General features: G+C 39.0%; 3 protein-coding genes across 4 annotated transcripts in view; 1 reads left to right on the top strand and 2 right to left on the bottom strand.

Annotated features, from left to right (window-relative positions):
- Positions 1-1,013: 1,013 nt before the first annotated feature.
- COA5 (cytochrome c oxidase assembly factor 5) lies at positions 1,014-4,108 on the bottom strand. The gene is made up of 3 exons (XM_085055363.1): positions 3,974-4,108; positions 3,485-3,568; positions 1,014-1,304 (listed from the first exon to the last, which is right to left on the bottom strand). Exons 1-3 carry the CDS (start codon positions 4,073-4,075, stop codon positions 1,263-1,265), a joined length of 228 nt encoding a protein of 75 aa, XP_084911489.1. The 5' UTR covers positions 4,076-4,108; the 3' UTR covers positions 1,014-1,262.
- A 66-nt stretch (positions 4,109-4,174) lies between these two features.
- UNC50 (unc-50 inner nuclear membrane RNA binding protein) lies at positions 4,175-9,558 on the top strand. Its single transcript, XM_085055351.1, has 6 exons — positions 4,175-4,314; positions 5,029-5,312; positions 6,187-6,307; positions 8,419-8,558; positions 8,635-8,736; positions 9,252-9,558. Exons 2-6 carry the CDS (start codon positions 5,033-5,035, stop codon positions 9,386-9,388), a joined length of 780 nt encoding a protein of 259 aa, XP_084911477.1. The 5' UTR covers positions 4,175-4,314; positions 5,029-5,032; the 3' UTR covers positions 9,389-9,558.
- The window catches only part of MGAT4A (alpha-1,3-mannosyl-glycoprotein 4-beta-N-acetylglucosaminyltransferase A), a 78,439-nt gene continuing 69,623 nt past the window's right edge, over positions 9,466-18,281 (bottom strand). For both annotated transcript variants that reach the window (XM_085055334.1, XM_085055339.1), the window contains 3 exons: positions 16,310-16,376; positions 15,462-15,574; positions 9,466-15,299 (listed from right to left, as the gene is read on the bottom strand). In XM_085055334.1, coding sequence (XP_084911460.1) covers positions 15,273-15,299; positions 15,462-15,574; positions 16,310-16,376 — 207 coding nt within the window. In that variant the 3' untranslated portion in view covers positions 9,466-15,272. The remainder of the gene's footprint in view (positions 15,300-15,461; positions 15,575-16,309; positions 16,377-18,281) is intronic.

Raw genomic sequence — 18,281 nt, 5'->3', positions numbered from 1 at the left:
TTTAGTACCTTTTTTATTTTTTTCCCCATGGAAAAGGCTTGTGAGTAATATTTCAAAATTAGAATGTTAAGTTAAAAATACTCTTATAGACATCAATTATCATTTTAGGGTATGTAAAGAGATAATATGGTAACTAGGCTGTGGAAAACAAAGGATCCTTATAGCAGTTGAACAAATGAACTAGCTTCCACGTGATCAACAGAACATGAAAATGTGAAATCAGTGTTGATTTAGATGGCAAAAATAAAGTCCTACACATACAAGGAATATAAACATTCTCTGACTCATTACAGAACAGTTGCTTAAGACAGACAGAATTAAACAGTCAACATGTGCTCATTCACTGAAGTCATCAATTTTAGAAACAATAAGTGTTGCATGCATCTGTTCACACTGCTTGTAAATCAGACACTTGGCTATAAGCTTCAGCCAAGAAAAGAAGTTACTACAGCACTCTCCCTCCCATCTCACTATTTCCTAATCTTGTTTCTAATCATCTTGTCTGAAGTAACTTGCATTTTTATGTGTAAGAGTTACACTACCATTTATTTCCTAAAGGCCTGTAGAGGCAGGGACACTAAAGGAAGAGCAAAAAAATGTTCTTCTGGGAAAAGAGTTCTTACATAGAACCAGTTAATATTGATCACAGTCATGGTTTAAGCACTATTTAATGCTTCTTATTTCCATAAATCCCACTTCCTTACCAGTGTGTGACTGAAAAACATCACCACTCCCATGTATCAGTACAGGTTTATTGGATAGGAAACCTACTATAGAGGAAGCAGCTTGCACACACTTTTTAAAACCTTGGTCAACTCCTCACCTCTGAAAACAGTTCTATTCTGAGAAACCGTCTGGGATACTCGTCTGCTAAGGAAACTCCCTCCTCACCATATCAAGTGAACTCCCAGTTCCATATCTGTTATTATTTCTGATAGTACAAGATTATCAGAATTTACAGTAAAGTCACAAAAGACAACTTCACTTCAAAACAGAATGATAACTTCTGCACCTTGTTCTGGATTTCACATTTTTATTGCAAGTACATGACAAGTACCCATTTTGGCTAGAACTTCCAGCTTTGTGTTTGCCTTCTTTTCAACATTCAAGTCAATCTGTCAGAATACTCAGGAGTAGATACCTTCCATGAAAACACTGCATGAAAGGATGCAGCAGGTACCATCTTCTTACTTTAGTCTCTGTTTTTGTGTAGAGTGCTGATAAGCCCCGAATTCCCATGGTTAGGTCTCTTGATGAAGACTTCAGTATCCCTTCCTTCCTCTGAATCTTGCCCGGGTATCCAACTGAAAATTAAAGTCAATATATTAAGAGCAGGCATTTTGTAAAAGAAATATTGTAGAGTGTTTGTGCTACCTTGGCACTTTGTAACATCAGAACAAAGGCCAGAATAAAGCAGAAGAAAACTAGTGATGTAGCCAACAAGCCACAGGGGCTTCTGATGAAAGAGATTATTATATAATCTTAAACCTCACACAAAATTAAACTATGTGATAAGCTTCCTGTGCGTTCTAAAATAAACAACTTAACATAAATGACAGGACAGCATAGTAGAACGTCAAGGAACACATGAAAACAAGATAGTTTAAATCTGCTTAGATCAGTTTTGCAAATGTAACTGATAAACTCAAGGAGGAAAATTCAGATTTGGTTGAAGTGGGAGTCACTGCAAATGTTCACGAGGAGAGGCATATCTTAAATACACAAAGTTTCTGGAAAAAATAGAAATAAATCAGTAAAAACTAGAGCAATATTCAGCTTGTAAAATCTGCAAGTTTATTCTTGGCAATTACAAAAAAAAAGCATTTAATGAAAAGCTAAAGATGATGGTAAAGATAAAATAAATGTCACAGTGCATTTCTTACAGAAGCTAAACTGCAAGTTCTTTTCCAATGCAGCAGAAAAACATACTTTGATCTCGGGAGAATTCTTCTGAATTTAGATAGCCAATCTTGAAGACGGCAGTGACAGACTGCAACTCAGCCATATTCAGATATCAGACTGAGGAGGCTCCTTTTACATCCACTAACCTTCTTCCAGGATTCAGAACTGCAGCAAAATTTGTAAAGAGCAAGACTCACAATGACAATAACCAAGCAGCTTGTCCAATAACCAAGCAGCTTTCAGTTTAAACCTTGGCCCTGCTTTATATCTCAAGTGTACTAAAATTTACTCCTTTGGTAAGACTTCCCTTGGAAAAAAAACAGCATCTAGGCAAAACCCCAGATGATTTTAACTTACTGTAAATTATATCTGCATTTAGCATCTAACCTGGACACTCTTTAAGCTTCACTATTATAACAAGTAATGAATTTGACACAGAGTGATTACTGAAATTTACGGAATTGACAGGACAAGAAAAACATCACTCATCAGCCTTAAGATTTGGGACAGTTAAATAAAACCATTTAAGAGCCAGGCCTCATCCTGCATGACTGGAGACATACAGCTAGAAACTTAAGTTTCATCAGGTACCCCTAACAATCCACAGGCAGAAAAATACAGGCACATCACCTGGAGATACTTATGTTGCTACTGCAGCTTTACATAAGTATTTCAAACTTTCAATACACAGCATTTTTCCTGGGCACAGAAATAGTAATTTGTCACTTTATGTATTAATACAGTTTACATAAGAGAGATACAAAAAGCTGCTATGACTAATACAAAATGGAAGAAAAATTTTAGGTACCATTTCAGCTGTACGTTCTTCATTATGTATCACATCAGCTAAAAGAAAATGAGCCCTGCACTTCTCATGCTTAGAAAGTTTTGATACCATCTTTACTGCAACTTGTATATGTTTTAAATGCAACTTAAATATGTTTTAAATGCAACTTAAATATGTTTTAAACGCCTTGGAAACACAAGCAAAAAAAATCTGGACAAGGAACTCCTATCCCAATAGGCAAAACTTTACCTAATTACATTTTTAAAAATGACTTGTCATTATCATGTGGGATAGTTCATTATATTAAAAAAACAGTTATTTATAATGAATTTTAGTACTCCAAGAAAATGAATGACTCAACGTGAATTGAATGGAAGATCCTGCTTCAACAGTGAAAGTCTCACTTTCTTTCATTTAAATGTTCTCTATATAGATGTTTTTAAATGACCTAACAGACAAAAACTATAGCTTGTCCATATTTTTTCTTACAGTTTCCTGATCTACTAATATTTTTTTAAACCAAAACTTTACAAAAAACAAGAGTGAAAATACCTACATCACTTACCTATGACATTCGAAGGTTAATTAAATTTAAACATGCGCTTCTCCAATTTTTCCTACTCTACAGCTTCTTCTTCACGAGAACTAGGTACCATATGATAATGAGGATTCAAAGGCAACACCGTTCTGCTTAATGAGACCCGCATGACTGAGTTAAAGTGGTTTTCTTCAGAAGAGGTGGGGGGAAAGGACAGGAAGCATCCAGGCCGGCAGGAGAAGACACATCCCACTTACCATTGATCTTTTGCATGCAAAGAATGTCACTTGCAAACTCCTACAGTGTCCTTCCTTCAAGCATTGTTTAGGGCTTTTGTTTTCCTAGTAGATGAAAAAAGGGAAGGATTAAAAATTTGATTTCTGCAGTTCGTCAGAGAGACATCAAAATACTTCACAGAATCATAGAGCAGAATCATTGAATATTCTGAGTTGGAAGGCACCCGCAAGGATCACCGACTCCAGCTCTTAAGGGAAGGCTAACGCAGGGATCGGACCCGCGACCTCGGCCTTATTAGCACCACGCTCTGGCCAACTGAGCTGACGGGAAGGGGCCTTTGAGGGTCATTTAGTTCTAATTTCAGACAAGTTTAGTGGGGATTTCGCGTCGGTACGGTGACCTGCGCCCTCCAATGGAGCTGTAATTCCCCAAACTGCTGCAAACACGAGCCAAAAGGCCGGCAAAGGGCGAGCCGCGGGTCTCCGCCCCGGGAGAGCGGGCGCGCTCACCTGCAGCACGCAGGGGCTCTCCAGCAGGCACTGCCGCAGGTCCTCCCTCACGCCGCCGCAGGCGCGCCCGTCCTCCTCCTTCTCCTCGTAGTACTTGGGCATGGCGGCGAGCCCTGCGCTACGCCCCGCTGCCGCCCGCCCTGCAGCCACCGCAGGCAGCCAGCGCCATGCCGGGAGCCGCGGCCGCTTCCGGCGGGGGCAGGAAGGGACGGGGCGGCTCCGGGCAGGCTCCGAGCGCCTGCGCCGCCGACGGTGCCGGAAGGCTGCGGGAGCGACAGTGGTGGCGGTGCCGGTGGCGGTGCCGGGCGGGGCGGGGGTCGCGGCGCGGGCCGGGGCAGCAGGTGAGACCCTGAGCGCGGGGCGGGATCCGAGGGGAGCGGCGCTGCCCGGCCCGGCGCTGAGCGCGGCCCCGCTCGGGGGAGGGAGGCTGTTTGTCAGCAGCGAGGGCCGGCCCGGCCCTGAATCGTGGAATCGTACGCTGTTAGGGGCTGGAAGGGACCGTAAAGATCATCTTGTTCCAATCCCCCCGCCGTGAGAGGGATACATTCCGCTAGATCAGGTTGTTCTAAGCCCCATCCAGCCTGGCCTTGAATGCTGCCAGGGTTGGGGCATCCGCAACCTCCCTGGGCAACCTGTGCCAGTGCATCACCACCCCCACAGTAAAGAATTTCTTCCTTATATCTAACCTAAACTTCCCCTGTTTCAGTTTGTACTCGTAACTCCCTGTCCTATCAGTACAGTTCCTGAGGAAGTGTCTCAGCTTCCGTGTTTCCCTCCTTCAGATACTAGAAGGTGCTGGGAGGTCTTAATGAAACCTTCTCTTCTCCAGGCCAAACACCCCCAACTTTCTCAGCTTGTCTCCTTCAGGGAGCTTCTCCAGCCCTCTTATCAGCTCCGTGGCCTCCTCTGGACTTGCTCCAACAAATGCCATTTGTTTGTACTTGTGCGCAGTTTTTGTCACTTCAGCATTGCAGATGCAGCCTGCATCACGTGTTTTTGTTTGTAGCCCTTATTATGTGCAAAATCAAATACATCTTTTGAAATTCTTTCTTTAGCAAGATGCTGCCAACCACATTGGTTAGTTCTGGGAGCCAGGGCAATGGTGTGCTGAGCCCCAGAGATGCTGCCAGGCACACGGCCGGAGCGAAACGCTACAAGTACCTGCGGAGGCTTTTCCACTTCCGACAGATGGATTTCGAGTTTGCGCTTTGGCAGATGCTTTACCTGTTCACCTCACCTCAGAGGGTTTACAGGAACTTTCACTACAGAAAACAGACAAAGGACCAATGGGCAAGAGATGATCCTGCTTTCCTAGTGCTGCTCAGTATCTGGCTCTGTGGTGAGTGCAGGAAAACAGCATAAAGAAGAGGGAGGGAAAGTTTTGGGATGAACATTTATTTTCTTTCTGATAGCAAACACATAAAAAGGACCAATCAGTATGGATAATCTTTTAATCAAATTAGCGCAGGAGAAAAAGGCCTAGGTTTTTTTGAAGTGAGGGTGGGAATTAGAAATCCGAGTAGGCTTAACTAGTACTCTGTGGTCTTCAATTGATCTCTCTGTTGCAATTCTCTTTCTGTTGCATTTTAAACTGCATAGTTTACCGTAACTTTAGAGACAGTAAGAAAACCCCATGTCACATGGCAGGCTTTTGTTAAAAAATACTGAATATTTGGTTTACCTGAATATTATGGACAAAACACTGTTTTTACCATAAAGGCCCTGGTGAGATTCTGTATTTTGCAGAATTAAGCTATAAAAAAAGTGGCTCATATAAATGACTGAATTGCAAATTCAGTAAATATTATCTCAGTTGCCTTCTATTAAATAGTGTATTGCTGTTCACAGTAGAAGAACTCTTACATGAAATAGAAATACACATGTGGTTTGAGCTAACAAGGAGCTTTTGTAAAACAAAGAATGTTGTATTGTAGCATTGTGCGAAATTTTTAAAAAATAGTTTGGATGGAGCATTACAATTAGACCCAAGTACAAATGAGTGTTCAGCCTGTGAGAGGGATTTTATTCTTAATAAATTGCATGATATCTAGTTTTTGGTGGAAAAAAGTGAGCTGTTGGACTGAAAACCTCAGGGGAAAAATAGAAAGGAAACTGGAGATTTCATAACAGTATACTAAAAAAAATCCCCATCAGTTTAAGATCTCATGCTTTCTTTTCCACAGCTAACTTTAATAATCCTTTTCTGTTTTCAGTGTCTACTGTAGGATTTGGATTTGTGCTGGACATGGGTTTTTTTGAAACAATAAAACTGCTACTTTGGGTTGTATTCATAGACTGCGTGGGCGTTGGCCTCCTGATTGCAACTCTAATGTGGTAAGTAGTGATTTCTGAAGCTGAGTTCAGCATTGCTGTTTGGACACAGAGAGTCCTCTGCTTTTTGTGAGACACTTGGTTCTTTGTTTGGGGTAAACTTATAAGAAAGTATGGACTATAGGTTTTATGCTGTTGTGGTGATTGTTTCAAAATGAGACCTTAAAAAAGAGCACACCTCTTTATTTACCATTTCCTACGAAGATAAATGGTCAGAAGGTCTATATTATGATGAACATCCCAGCTTTTTTTCTTTTTTCTTGAGCTAGTTAATATTCAGCAGTAATGCCAAATAAAAAAAAAGTGATTAAAAAAAACAGCTGTTCAATCAAAATAATGAATGAAGAATTCAAGTAATGTAAGCCTAAGGATGATTCTGTTTAAGTAGGGCAATATACACTTGGCCTGTGCTTTTTGCTGAAAATTGTAGCTAGTGCCACTACAGTCACAACTGTTCTGTCTTGTGCTTGGCAGCTTTTTGCTTTGTTGGTAGTTGCTGCCAGTTTTATCCTCTTAAGTCTGAAGACTTGCAGAAGTAGAGAGGCGGGAGCAGGTCAGTTTACAACCCATACCTTGTCAGCATCATGAATGTGTCCTGCAGCTGTGATGGAACCGTGAAATGGTGGGATGCTGCTGTTTCTGTGCTGCAGCAAGGGGAGGGCACCAAAGAATTTTTATTTTACAAGGCACTTAAGAAAGCAAGGGCATTTAAGAGTTCTTAGTGGTGGAACTAACATCTTAAAGTGATGATGACTGGAAAAAGGATAAATCCTAACTGTGGCCTTGGGAACTCCTGCTTGTAATTGCAAAATTGAGAATGAGGCACATAAAAGAAATGTAACTGATGAAAGGTCCACCTGACCTGATGCTCCTGTCTGAGACAGCAACCCATAAATTGCTTGGGGAAGAGCTTATAGTAATGCTTGCTGCCCCCGTCCTCCAGCAATTTGTGCTTCAGGATGCAGTCTTCTAAGCCAGGAAGCCTTCAGCATCTGCTGGTTTTCCTCTATCTTTTAGTTAGCTTCCTGCAGGCCTCAAAACCAGTCACTTGGCTCCAGTTTGGTTCAAGTCCCTTCTTCCAGTGCAGGCTCACTGTGGCTAGCACAGGTCTTTCCCATGAGAACTTCTTCTGTGTTTTATAAACAAAGATAAAGTTTGCATGTTGTTAGAACAGTGTCTCGAGATTTGGACAGTTCAGGCCTCACCAATCAGGCCTAGGGGGAGGTTTCTGACTGACCAATCTGGGTGACCTCTGAAAAGTCTATATAGGTTGGATTCAAAATAATAAAGTGCCTTTTTTTCTATGCCACGCTGAGAATCCGGGTTTCTTCTCTGCTCGCGGCTCAACAGCGACATCTCACCTTTTTTCCCCAAACTCCCCCCATTCCTAATGACTCTAAACTCCTTCTTGCCTTGTCTCTCCTCACCTTGCACCCAGGCTCTGCCTCTTTGCAACTCTTGGTACAAAGAATAGCTCGGAGGAGTCTTCCATGAACTCTGGTCTCTTATTTCTAAGCATGTATTGACTTCTTGTTCCTTTTCTAAATGGGATAAATTTTTTTATGTCAGCAGAACTTAAGCTGAAGGAAAGTGTCTTGAGGCTCATTCGGTAGCCTGTAATACCAGGCAGTACACATTGCATTTGAACTTCTTTTCAGTAAAAATAGCCACATTATGAGTACTCTCCTGCCCTCCTCCTGTCCTTGCAGTGCATCAGTTCTGCAGAGATTAAATAAAGCATCTCTGTGTGAGGTGTGCTGATCCTGTACCAGCACTTCACTGAAGTTATCTCCTCATTTGTACAGAGAGAAGTGGCAGCTTGTGGCTGCACTGATAAATTGTAGCCCTGATCTCTCCTTTATAAAGAAGAGTTTTGTTTCTGTATTACCTGTAGAGTATTTCAGCTGCCTGTAGCATGCAGGGGATTTAATGATAGTTTTAACAAAACCATTTTAACAATAGTCTAATCTGCATGGTTCTTGCATGTTTTTTCTCCCAGATAGGAGAAACTTTGGGGTGGAGAGTTGGGATCACATTTGACTTACTACATCAAACCTATGGTTTGTCAGTGAGCTTTATAGATTAACAACAGTCTCAAATATCTTTTCATGTAGGTTCATTTCAAATAAGTACTTAGTGAAGCAGCAGAACAGAGACTATGATGTGGAGTGGGGATATGCCTTTGATGTGCATCTGAATGCTTTCTACCCACTTCTAGTCATTCTGCATTTTATCCAGCTGTTCTTCATCAACTGTAAGTAGAATACTTTGAGCTCTCTGCTTCAAAATGGTGCACTATCAAAACAGCTGAGAGCAGTTATCTCTTGCAGATGTCATAATATCTGATTCTGTCATTGGGTATTTTGTTGGGAATACATTATGGCTGATTGCAATCGGCTATTACATCTATGTGACATTCCTAGGATACAGTGGTGAGTAACATCAACTTCTTTTGTATTTGTTTGACTAAAAAGAAGAGCATGTTTTCAGTCTATTAATTTGATCTTAGCCTAGCAGCTGTAAAGCAGAGGCTCAGCTGAGTGTTGAAGTCATTCTTTCTTTGTGGTAAATGAAGTTAGACAGAAATTTACCAATCCATGTTTTCAGCTGGGTGGACATCTTAGCCAAAGAATTTATATTCTCCACCTCACCAAATTACCTTCTTGTATAAGACCTGTAGCACCACAACTTGGTTTTCTTGTTCCTCCGTAAATCCACATCAAGAGGTTTGCATTAGATAAAAATTCTGTGATGAGTTTAAGACCATAGTTTTAGGTAAAACAGTTCCCCAAGGCATAACAGTAGGACTAGTAGGGCAGAAATGTCTGAGGAGGACAGCAGAGCAGAACTATTTTTTATTGCTGCCTTGCCTCAAGGCTACTCTGCATGAAGCACCTTTTTTAAAGAGCACTACTTTATACTTGCTTCAATATTGCTTCTGTTTCAGCATTGCCCTTTTTGAAGAACACTGCTATTCTTTTGTATCCATTTGCACTTCTCATCATGCTCTATTTGATCTCATTAGCTTGTGGATGGAACTTCACCAAGATGCTTTGTTCCTTTTATAAATACAGAGTGAAATAAAACCAGGACTTCATGTATCTAATGTTTATTTTGTTTGTACCTTAGCCATTTTGACAGTAAAGAAAAAATTAAGAACGTTTTGTAAATGGTTGTAAATTTCTCTTTATTGTAGATAATTGTGTAAAAAAGTTTGAAGTGTCCTTTTTTATTAAAATATTTACAACAGTAAACATGTTAGCAATTTTGTTCAAATACTTTCGCAGTACATTCCTAAAAACAAGTTACTTGTACATTTCTGTAGCTTAAATTTAACTGCAACAAGTCTATGTAGCATAACTCTTACTGCAGATACTTTGCACATACTGGCATAAGCTCTACATTATGAGGGGTTTAAGTGACACCAAAAAGCAGTTTTATTGAAGAATAATATTGGAATACCTTGCCTTGGGACTGTGTGAAAGTACAGATCTTCATAGTGTTGCAATGGTAAAGCAACAACTGTCTCTAGATACAGATCTGTCCTCTCCTTGTATGAAAAATCATGAGAACAGATTTATTTTATTCACTACTTCAAATATACATGGACAACTCTGGCACACAGAAGAAACAGTGATGAAAGGCACAATTAACATGACCCACATCAGGCTTCCAAAGATAGCAGCAAGTTTTTAAACCCAATCTCTAGCAGTCCAGTGGGTATTACTACATCCACCATTCTGAGTGGCAGGTCAATGGACATGGAAGGAAAGTACAAGTTAGTTTGGCTACAAGGGTGGGTGGGTTCATGGCAATGCCTGCAGCTGGAAAATCCACAAGGCAGGAGTATAAACTGACCATCACAAACAATACCTTATGGAAAGTGAAGATGACAGCTTTCCAGTGCAGTGTTCAGCATGAAACATGAGCACTAGGATTCAGTTTCCAAAACAACACAAGGGTAAACTGGTTACAGTAAGACAATTTCAATACTAGAATTTGATCTCTAAGGAAAAACTATAATTTATCTTAAAATACCAAATATGCTGGCAGTGCATCTTACAGTACTGTGTGTTTCAGCCACTGTTAAGGCTTGAAGAGATTCATGTTTCCCTCTCAGCAGATGCTGAGCAACGTTCTCCTTTAAATAAGGAAAGCACTGAACTGCTGATCCATGGAAGGTGAAGGATTCCAGTCAGGATCTGTTCCCTCCCTGGCTAACAGCACAAGCTCCCGTCCTGCAGGCAGCTGCAGCCTAACTGTACACCTTTTCCCTAACAGGAATCCTAGCATCAGTGATCACCCACTTCAGTTCAACAGTAAAAATACTTCATATTTAGTGCCCTATGGTGCAATGCCACTGAAGGACTTGGGGCCTGTGTACCTTCCCTTTAGAGATATCAAAGCTTTTCCCCTTGAAAGAAGGCTGCATCATTCTCAAAATTAAGCTACTTTAACTTCCAACAGCTCACTGTTTGCAGCAGAAATTAGCAAAACCCTTCAGAGACCACTAAGGTCAGAAAAGTGACACTCAAGGACTAATTCACCAGGTCTCCGTGGGATGTGTGTTTTACATCAGCAATCAATGCTAGCCTGAAAACACCAGTTGTTTAATAGCTTTTCAGCCTTATGCTGGTGATTGTATTATAAATGATTTAAAAACACAAGATTTTTTTTCCTCTTTCTAGCTACAAGTACTTGTTCTAGATTTTTTCAGAATACATCCTTTCCTAGTAAGAACAAATATAGAACCTTGGGTTCATGTATTTTATGGGAGTAAAGTTTGAAAATATTTCATTCTTCTTTTCCCCCACAAGTCTAAAATAATACTTTCCAAGTTGGAGGCAAACTACAAATTACTATGATACTTCATCTGGAGCAAGTATTTCCAACAAAATACAGAGATTACTGAAATTATAATGTATTTGAAAAAAAAAAAAAAAAAAGGAAACTGTTACACAGTTGTTCAATTTTTCCAAAGACTAATCACACTTCAGCTCATTCAAGGAACTGTGTTTCACATGGGCAAAGTATAAATTGCTTTGCTCTAAACTGACTCAAGGTATTTAAAAACTGCCTTGAAACAGCTAGGCAAGCAGTGATATAACAGAAGACTCCAGTCTTTTCTTGGTCCATGAATCACATCTATCTGAATTTTTCTAAGCCATCTTTAAGTACAGAAAAAACAAATATATCTATAGGATTTTTTTCCATCAATAAAAATACATGGTTGAGATGCCTGCAAAAGCTCAAAGCCTTACACAGTGCTTTAGAAACACTTTTTAATTGTCACATCCTGTTCACATTATTTACAAAGTTTTCAGCAGGATGACCCACTGAATGAGCAAAGCAAGATTATACTGTCTTGTGTTTCCTTGGTCCCAAGCAATCCTGATCAGCTCAGACAAGCCAGTGTACACATCAGCCAGTCTGTTTGGCATCCAGTATAAGAAGTTAAGAATAATTTGTCCAGATAATGAAGGTTTCTGGCTATGCCTTTGGTTTCACAGAAGTTTGCTTTTCTGAAGCTTGAACAACATCAGAAGGAGCTAACAGGAGCCAACAGGAGCCTAGAATAGTGCAGTTTATTTTGAAACACTTTCCATTATTGGATAACTGTAAGATTCAGCAGCCTAGAGGAGATTTTTAAGGCCACAACAAAAATAACTTGAAATTGAATACATGTAGGGAAAAAGTCCCCCAAAACCAGGTAACAGGTTTAGGGTGCTGTTTAAGATCTTGTCTGGTAATACTGTCACTTACAATGGAGATGTGCACAAGACACCAGTCCCACTGGTGTGGACCCAGTCACAAAGAGGGCCTGAGCTAAATGCTGATGAGCCAAACAGCCCAAGTGTTCTCACTTCACCAGACTTCCAGGAATGAAGGGAAAGGAAAGAGACTTGCACCACTTTATCCTGACTCGGGGATTGGAATTGAATGGTACAAAGCCCAAAGTAGCTGTCTGCAGAAATAATTAAGATAGAAAATATTTTCCTTGCTTTTTCTATTTATCAACAAAATTTCCAAGCAAATTTGCAGAACCACCTGATTACACCGCCTCTGAATTTACCTGGATCTATGAAATACAATATGTATTAATGTGGCACATTTATCTAGAGAGCCTATAAACTCAGGAACATCGGAAGTATTAAAGCAGCCCAGAGTATTTTCAACTCCTGCTACTACAATGTAATAAAAATGGACCAATCTTTAAAAAACAACCCACATTTTACCACGCACTAGTTAATTTGTTGTCTAGGATAAATTTCTTCTCAACATTTTTGAAAACTAAATTTACTACCAACCACAGTCTTGCAATCAATGTGGTGCAGGTTCTGTGTATTTAAATATATTAGCAGTGATTCATCGTAACTACTGTGAAACATCAGGAAAAGTGATGCTTTGAGAATAAGCACACAGCTTTCTTAAATAAGTGCTTCCAGTAAACTTCTGGACCCATGGAAAAAATGGAAAAGGTCACAGTCAGCAAAACTAATTATATTAAGAAACTGCAATATCTAACGTATTTCTGCAGTCTGAATTGTAATAAATAATCCTAGTTTAAATAACTTGCATCATTCATTCACAGACACAGCTGAGAAGAAAACCTAAATACTTTCTCAGAACTTTGCTAGCTAATGTGTGATAAAAAGCCATCGCATATCGGTAATTTGATGGCAGAGCATTATACAGGAAACAAACGGGGCTGTAGCACCACAATAGGCTAGAGTCCCACAGGATTCAGAGCCTAGTCACTCATAATCCTAAATCCAAGAACAAACTCCATTTATGTGACTAGTGCTGAGCTTTATGCCCACAGTCCTATGGGCAACACAAGATTTCCAAGTAACATTTTATTTACACCACATGACGCAATCAGGAAAAGTAAAGAAGGTGTGCCTGGTATCTAACTTTTCTTGAACTTACACCAGTCAATCTAAACAGGTCTTACCTCTGTGTACAAATCTTGTACAAATCTTGTCTTCCCTGTGTCCCCGGACAACATAGTTTAACCAAAACAACAACAGTCTGTAGAAGTTATTAAGTTCTTCAACTTGAATATTGCTGAACTGTCAAAGCTACGGCACAATTCTCCAACAAGGCAGAAGAGAAGACAGGTTGACTCTATAACCCAGTGGTGAGGGCTTGCAGTGCTGGAGAGTCAGGTTTAGGCTCCTGCTCCTTATAAACGTATCATGAAAGAGGCCAAATCTATCAGCTGAACTTTAATGTGGAAGTACAAATTCAAGATCCCTGCTCTAGATCGGGGAACCTGCAACAGGTTTTGTGCATCTGTGCCCTGATCACAAAGACATTAAAAATCTTTTCCAACTTAACTGATTCCATGATTCTATGTTGGGGATAGCGGAGTGTGTTTTTTTCACACCTAAAGCTGGCCAGCTTTGGGGATGTCTGTTCCAGGTGGCTGCTTCACAGCACAACTGAGAATCCTCAAGCCAGGGTGGATGCCTCCCTCCAATGTCAATCAGGCACTTCATTCCTGTTAAAGGGAGGAATTCCTGCCTCTCTTTTTCCTGGCCCTTTCTGCCTAACTGAAATCTTGCCATGCCTGAGTCCTTACAAATAAGCACCTAAGCAGAAGGACTCTTAAGAAAAGCAGCAGCATTAGTACTGCAACAATTCCACTCTGGATGTAATCCAAACCACATTCTGTTCCTGACTGAAATTCTGATTCATTTAAGATCATTGTTGTTTCCCTTGAAACGAAAAGGCAGGGTACAAACTCGAGGCCAAATTCAGTTCCTGCTATAAAGTTAATGTGAGTTACCATGCTGATCCATAAAGGAGTCAAACTAAGACCTTGTTCTTGAACAAAAGAAGAAAATAAACTGTAACTGCTCACTAATGTATCCGAAATAAACACTGCAATAACAGAACTTTTTAAAAGGAGACCTGTAGATCAAATGTATCTGCTGTTCATTCTTTTGATAAAAGATAACCTCTTGTCACTCCAAAGCAAAGCTGGAGAATGATTTTTTTTTTTCAGTACAGAAAATGAATTTGTTCAGCCTAGGAAATGTTTACAAATACTTTTAGAAAGAACAGGTTTGGAATAAAAAAAATTTCTTTTAAAATGCAATGGATTAGATCTAAAATCACTGCAGATTTAGTACATAATATGAAACAAGACATATCAACATGCTTTTTATGTGGCTACAAACTGTACATAGTGGAATTTCATAGCCCCAAAGAATAATGCTCTTCAGAACTCTGTTTATGCCTCTGAACATCATTCAGATTCTGCGTATAAAACTACATAATTTAGAAACTTAATCTTGTTTTTTTAAACATGGCAGTATACTTGAAACATGGTATTAATTTATGTTTGCATCTCCAAAGAAAAATGTAGAAAGATAACTTAAACTAGAGAATTCATAAAAAAACTATATCAATTTAAAATTTTACTGCATAAAAATATGTACTTTTCAAATTATTTTAATAAATTAAATATCCCTAACATTTTTAATATATATCCCTGACAGTCTATAAAAGAGGGTTCTTGTTATAGAAAATAAATGGAACTCCGAAACTACCCCCTTCATAAAACTTATTTAACAATAATTATATTTTTTTCTTCTTCAAGGAATGTAACAATATGTACAACTCTATATTACTATACTATCAAAATAGTACAGGTTAAGCGTAGCAGGGTTCTGTAACCACAAGATGGTAAAGTCACATTACAGTGGAGGACAACTTGGGCCTCGGACGAACGTTATCAGTGTGGAGCATCAGTTTCTGGATGGATCAGATAAGAAGGGGTAAATACAATCTTCTCATCTACAGTAGATTTCACAAGAGGTAGAGTTCAAGTGAAAAAGAATGACATTTGGAATAAGGTGCATGCTCAGTATTTTCAATTTGTGACTTGCTAAGGATGTCAGATTTTATAGGAAGAGTTTTCAAGGATTCTTTATTTTTCCTCTAAAGCAGATTTCCATGATCAGTTTGTAATCTTTTTAATATGAATCTGAAATAGAGAAACAAACAAACAAAAAAAAGTCATGGTTTAGTGTACTACGTTTCTCAGTGGTAACTATTTTTAGTGTTAGCCAAAAGTCTGAGGTTCAAAACAGAGTGAATAAATCTTCCATTCATCAGATACGTTTTTAAACATTCTACCACCTCTTACCTCATTCAGAATTGCCCAAACGGCTGAATTTTGTATCACTGAAAGCCGGAATGATGAAATAGGATTTAGGCTGGGGTCAACTGTTCCTTCAGCTACACCGTTTTCAAACTTCCCTGCAAAAGAAGTGAAAGTACATCCTCAATTAAGTCCTGTTCAACAAACTGAAGTACAAAATCCATGTCCAGAAAATGTATCTGTAGTATCACAATTCACAGGTGAAACCAGCATCATTTCCCAAAACAAAAGGTAGTAAGTGATTTTGACATCAGATCCAGTTTTGCAGCAGCAAACAATATGGAGCACATCATCAGAGCACACCAATTTGAACAGGATTACACAAAAGAATAAAAGCTTTGAAACTGTCTAAAGGCATTAACACCTCAAACTCTGTGAAGATTTTGGCATAGCTATTCATATACTATCATGGAACTAAAAATGAGGCCTTTGGCTTATGTGTTTTCAAGAAGGATTAAGGACAATGGATATCATTAATGCGTAACATATTCCTAGTTAAAGCATCTTCAATTATATTAGGATGAGTAAGAATTCAATTTAAAAGCCCAATAAGACTTTACAGTTAAACCATATAACAACTGTAATTTATTATGACAAAAAGACCTTTATTGTGCTTCCTTTTTAACAGGATTGCTCAAACTGTGTCCAGGAACTAATTAAAATCCATGAGTAAAATGTCTCTTCCTTGACAACATGTATCCAGGCACCTTCACCAACAGCCATTTTGCTGTTGAAATGCTCAAAACTCAGGTTTAGGTTTGTTTTGGTTTTAATGAAGATATCTGTTACTGTTGCAATAATAAGAATACTAATTTCTTTCTAGTGTTACATACCTATCCTGAAGTAACCATCCTCTAAGCGTTTGTCTTTGGTTTCTTTGCTTAATACCAGTTCTTCATTCTAGAACAACAAAGCATAAATGAGATCATTTATTTTGACATATGACTTTTCCAGAGAAAGACAAATGTGTGTGCAGTCTTCTTATGTATTCAGCATCCATTTTTTCTAAATAATTAAGAACCAGCCTGGAATATAGTTATTTACAGCCCTAGACACACCAACACAAAAAACCCCCCCAAAAAACAACAACAACAAAAAAAAACAACAAAAAAAGAAAGAAAGAGCAGCAGTGTTCCAGAACTGAACAATCCTTGGCTTCAAAGAAGAAAAAGAAGTACTCTAAGTGCCCCATGTAACTCACATGGTAACTGCCACGTGAACAGAATACTTAGCAGATAATGGCACACACAGCAGGAGAAAAGCAAAGGCAGGATCCTGCCTTCTTTTTCTATGGCTAAACAAAAGTTTTCTCTCTTGGACAAATGAAAACTTACAGCCTATGTTTTGATCTAACACTTTGTATGAGATGGAAAGCCATCAGACCAGCGAGGGAAGCACTGCAATTATAATTGCCTCACTAAAAAAGGATGGGGATCAGTAAGTGTTTTTTAATAAGCACAAAAAAATGAATTGTACAGCAGAGCTTGAAAAACGGCTTGAAAATTACAGCCATGATCCAATACTGAAAGACCCACTCGAAGAATTTCCCAGGAATTACCTAAAAATGTTTGACAGAATGGAGATTAAATTAATCAGATTTTTTTTTTTTAATTCCTACTTCGAAGTGAAGCTGCTGAAAAAAGTGGGGACTTTTTTTGGTTTTATTTATTTGGGGGGCAGGTGGTTTTGTTTTCTTTTTTTGTCATTGTTTTGGAGGTTTGGGGCAGTTTTTGTTATAGGCTGTCTTGAGGGTTTTTTTAGTATGCTGCACGTGTCCTACACAAATCCAGTCTGGGGGCACACTGGTTTCTAAGGGTTATTCTTTGTTTTTCTGAATTCTACTTAAGGAAGACCAAGGTTGAAGTACCTGAAGGGGTTTCTAGCTCTACTGAAGTCCATGACGGAGAAACAGGGCCCTCAGGAGCTGCTGTCCTCACACTGGCAATATTTTCTGCTGATACCAGTGGCTTAGGAACAGGCCAGATGCAGAATTTTCTGTTTACCTTTTCCACAAATTGCACAAATCAATAGCAGTAGAACCTTTGTAGCATTACTTCCTTAAGGGAAGCTCCAGTTTGAGGGACATTTCACAGCCAAGTAAACCAAAAAAGAGATGCCTTATGCACATTTTTGCTCATTATCTTGTGCATTCTTGTATCTTGGGCTTAGATGAAGTGAGGGCTGCTGCTGTTTTTGTGGTTGAATATATTTCCACAGGTCTCAAGAAATAAATTCCTCAGGTCTTACTATATACTATCCTACATGTCATGTATAATTAGATCAAGCTAACAAACTTCTTTTTAAGGATGGGGGTTGTAAGAATTTCCTATTTTTGCTTGCTCCAAGGAAGGCAGACTGGGAAAATGGACATGTGAACTCCTCCATGATTATTTACTTAAAAAAAAAAAATAGAAAGTTAAAAAAAAGAGATTCAACATATGGTAATTTAGGCATAGATTTCAAGATTCCTACACCAGGTATATGGGAGAAGATAGAAATACTTTGCCATTTTAATACTAAATAAAATAAATTTGTCTGAAGTAAAACCTTAATTCTCTCAGACTATTGTGATATAAACAGTTAGCTGTAATATCTAGTTGAAGAAAAAGAACCCATACCATCTGACTTCAAACAAGAACATACTTTAGATAGTACAGTGCTCTCCTGCTGTAAAACTGCCTGATTTATGGGAAAAAAAAAAAAAAAAGGAATCAGGAGGAAAGTACACATTCTGTTTAAGAATCTATATATTTCAGTACCTAGTGGGTTTGGATGTGTGTCAATCCCTGAACTAAGACTTTTTTA

This window comes from Lichenostomus cassidix, chromosome 1 (genome assembly GCF_008360975.1).
Source record: "Lichenostomus cassidix isolate B80296 chromosome 1, HeHo_3.0, whole genome shotgun sequence".
Classification (NCBI taxonomy): domain Eukaryota; kingdom Metazoa; phylum Chordata; class Aves; order Passeriformes; family Meliphagidae; genus Lichenostomus; species Lichenostomus cassidix.
The sequence above is the reverse complement of the archived record's forward strand: the minus strand, read 5'-3'. Positions and strand labels throughout refer to the sequence as shown.

What these genes read in the sequence shown, in the direction of transcription:
- COA5 (XM_085055363.1), bottom strand. Translation starts at nt 4,075, where the DNA reads ATGCCCAAGTACTACGAGGAGAAGGAGGAGGACGGGCGCGCCTGCGGC. An exon ending in AGAGCCCCTGCGTGCTGCAG is followed by an intron (nt 3,569 to 3,973) that starts GTGAGCGCGCCC and finishes TTCATCTACTAG; the next exon opens with GAAAACAAAAGCCCTAAACA. An exon ending in TTGCATGCAAAAGATCAATG is followed by an intron (nt 1,305 to 3,484) that starts GTAAGTGGGATG and finishes TTTAATTTTCAG; the next exon opens with TTGGATACCCGGGCAAGATT.
- UNC50 (XM_085055351.1), top strand. Translation starts at nt 5,033, where the DNA reads ATGCTGCCAACCACATTGGTTAGTTCTGGGAGCCAGGGCAATGGTGTG. An exon ending in CCAGCTGTTCTTCATCAACT is followed by an intron (nt 8,559 to 8,634) that starts GTAAGTAGAATA and finishes TATCTCTTGCAG; the next exon opens with ATGTCATAATATCTGATTCT. An exon ending in GACATTCCTAGGATACAGTG is followed by an intron (nt 8,737 to 9,251) that starts GTGAGTAACATC and finishes CTTCTGTTTCAG; the next exon opens with CATTGCCCTTTTTGAAGAAC.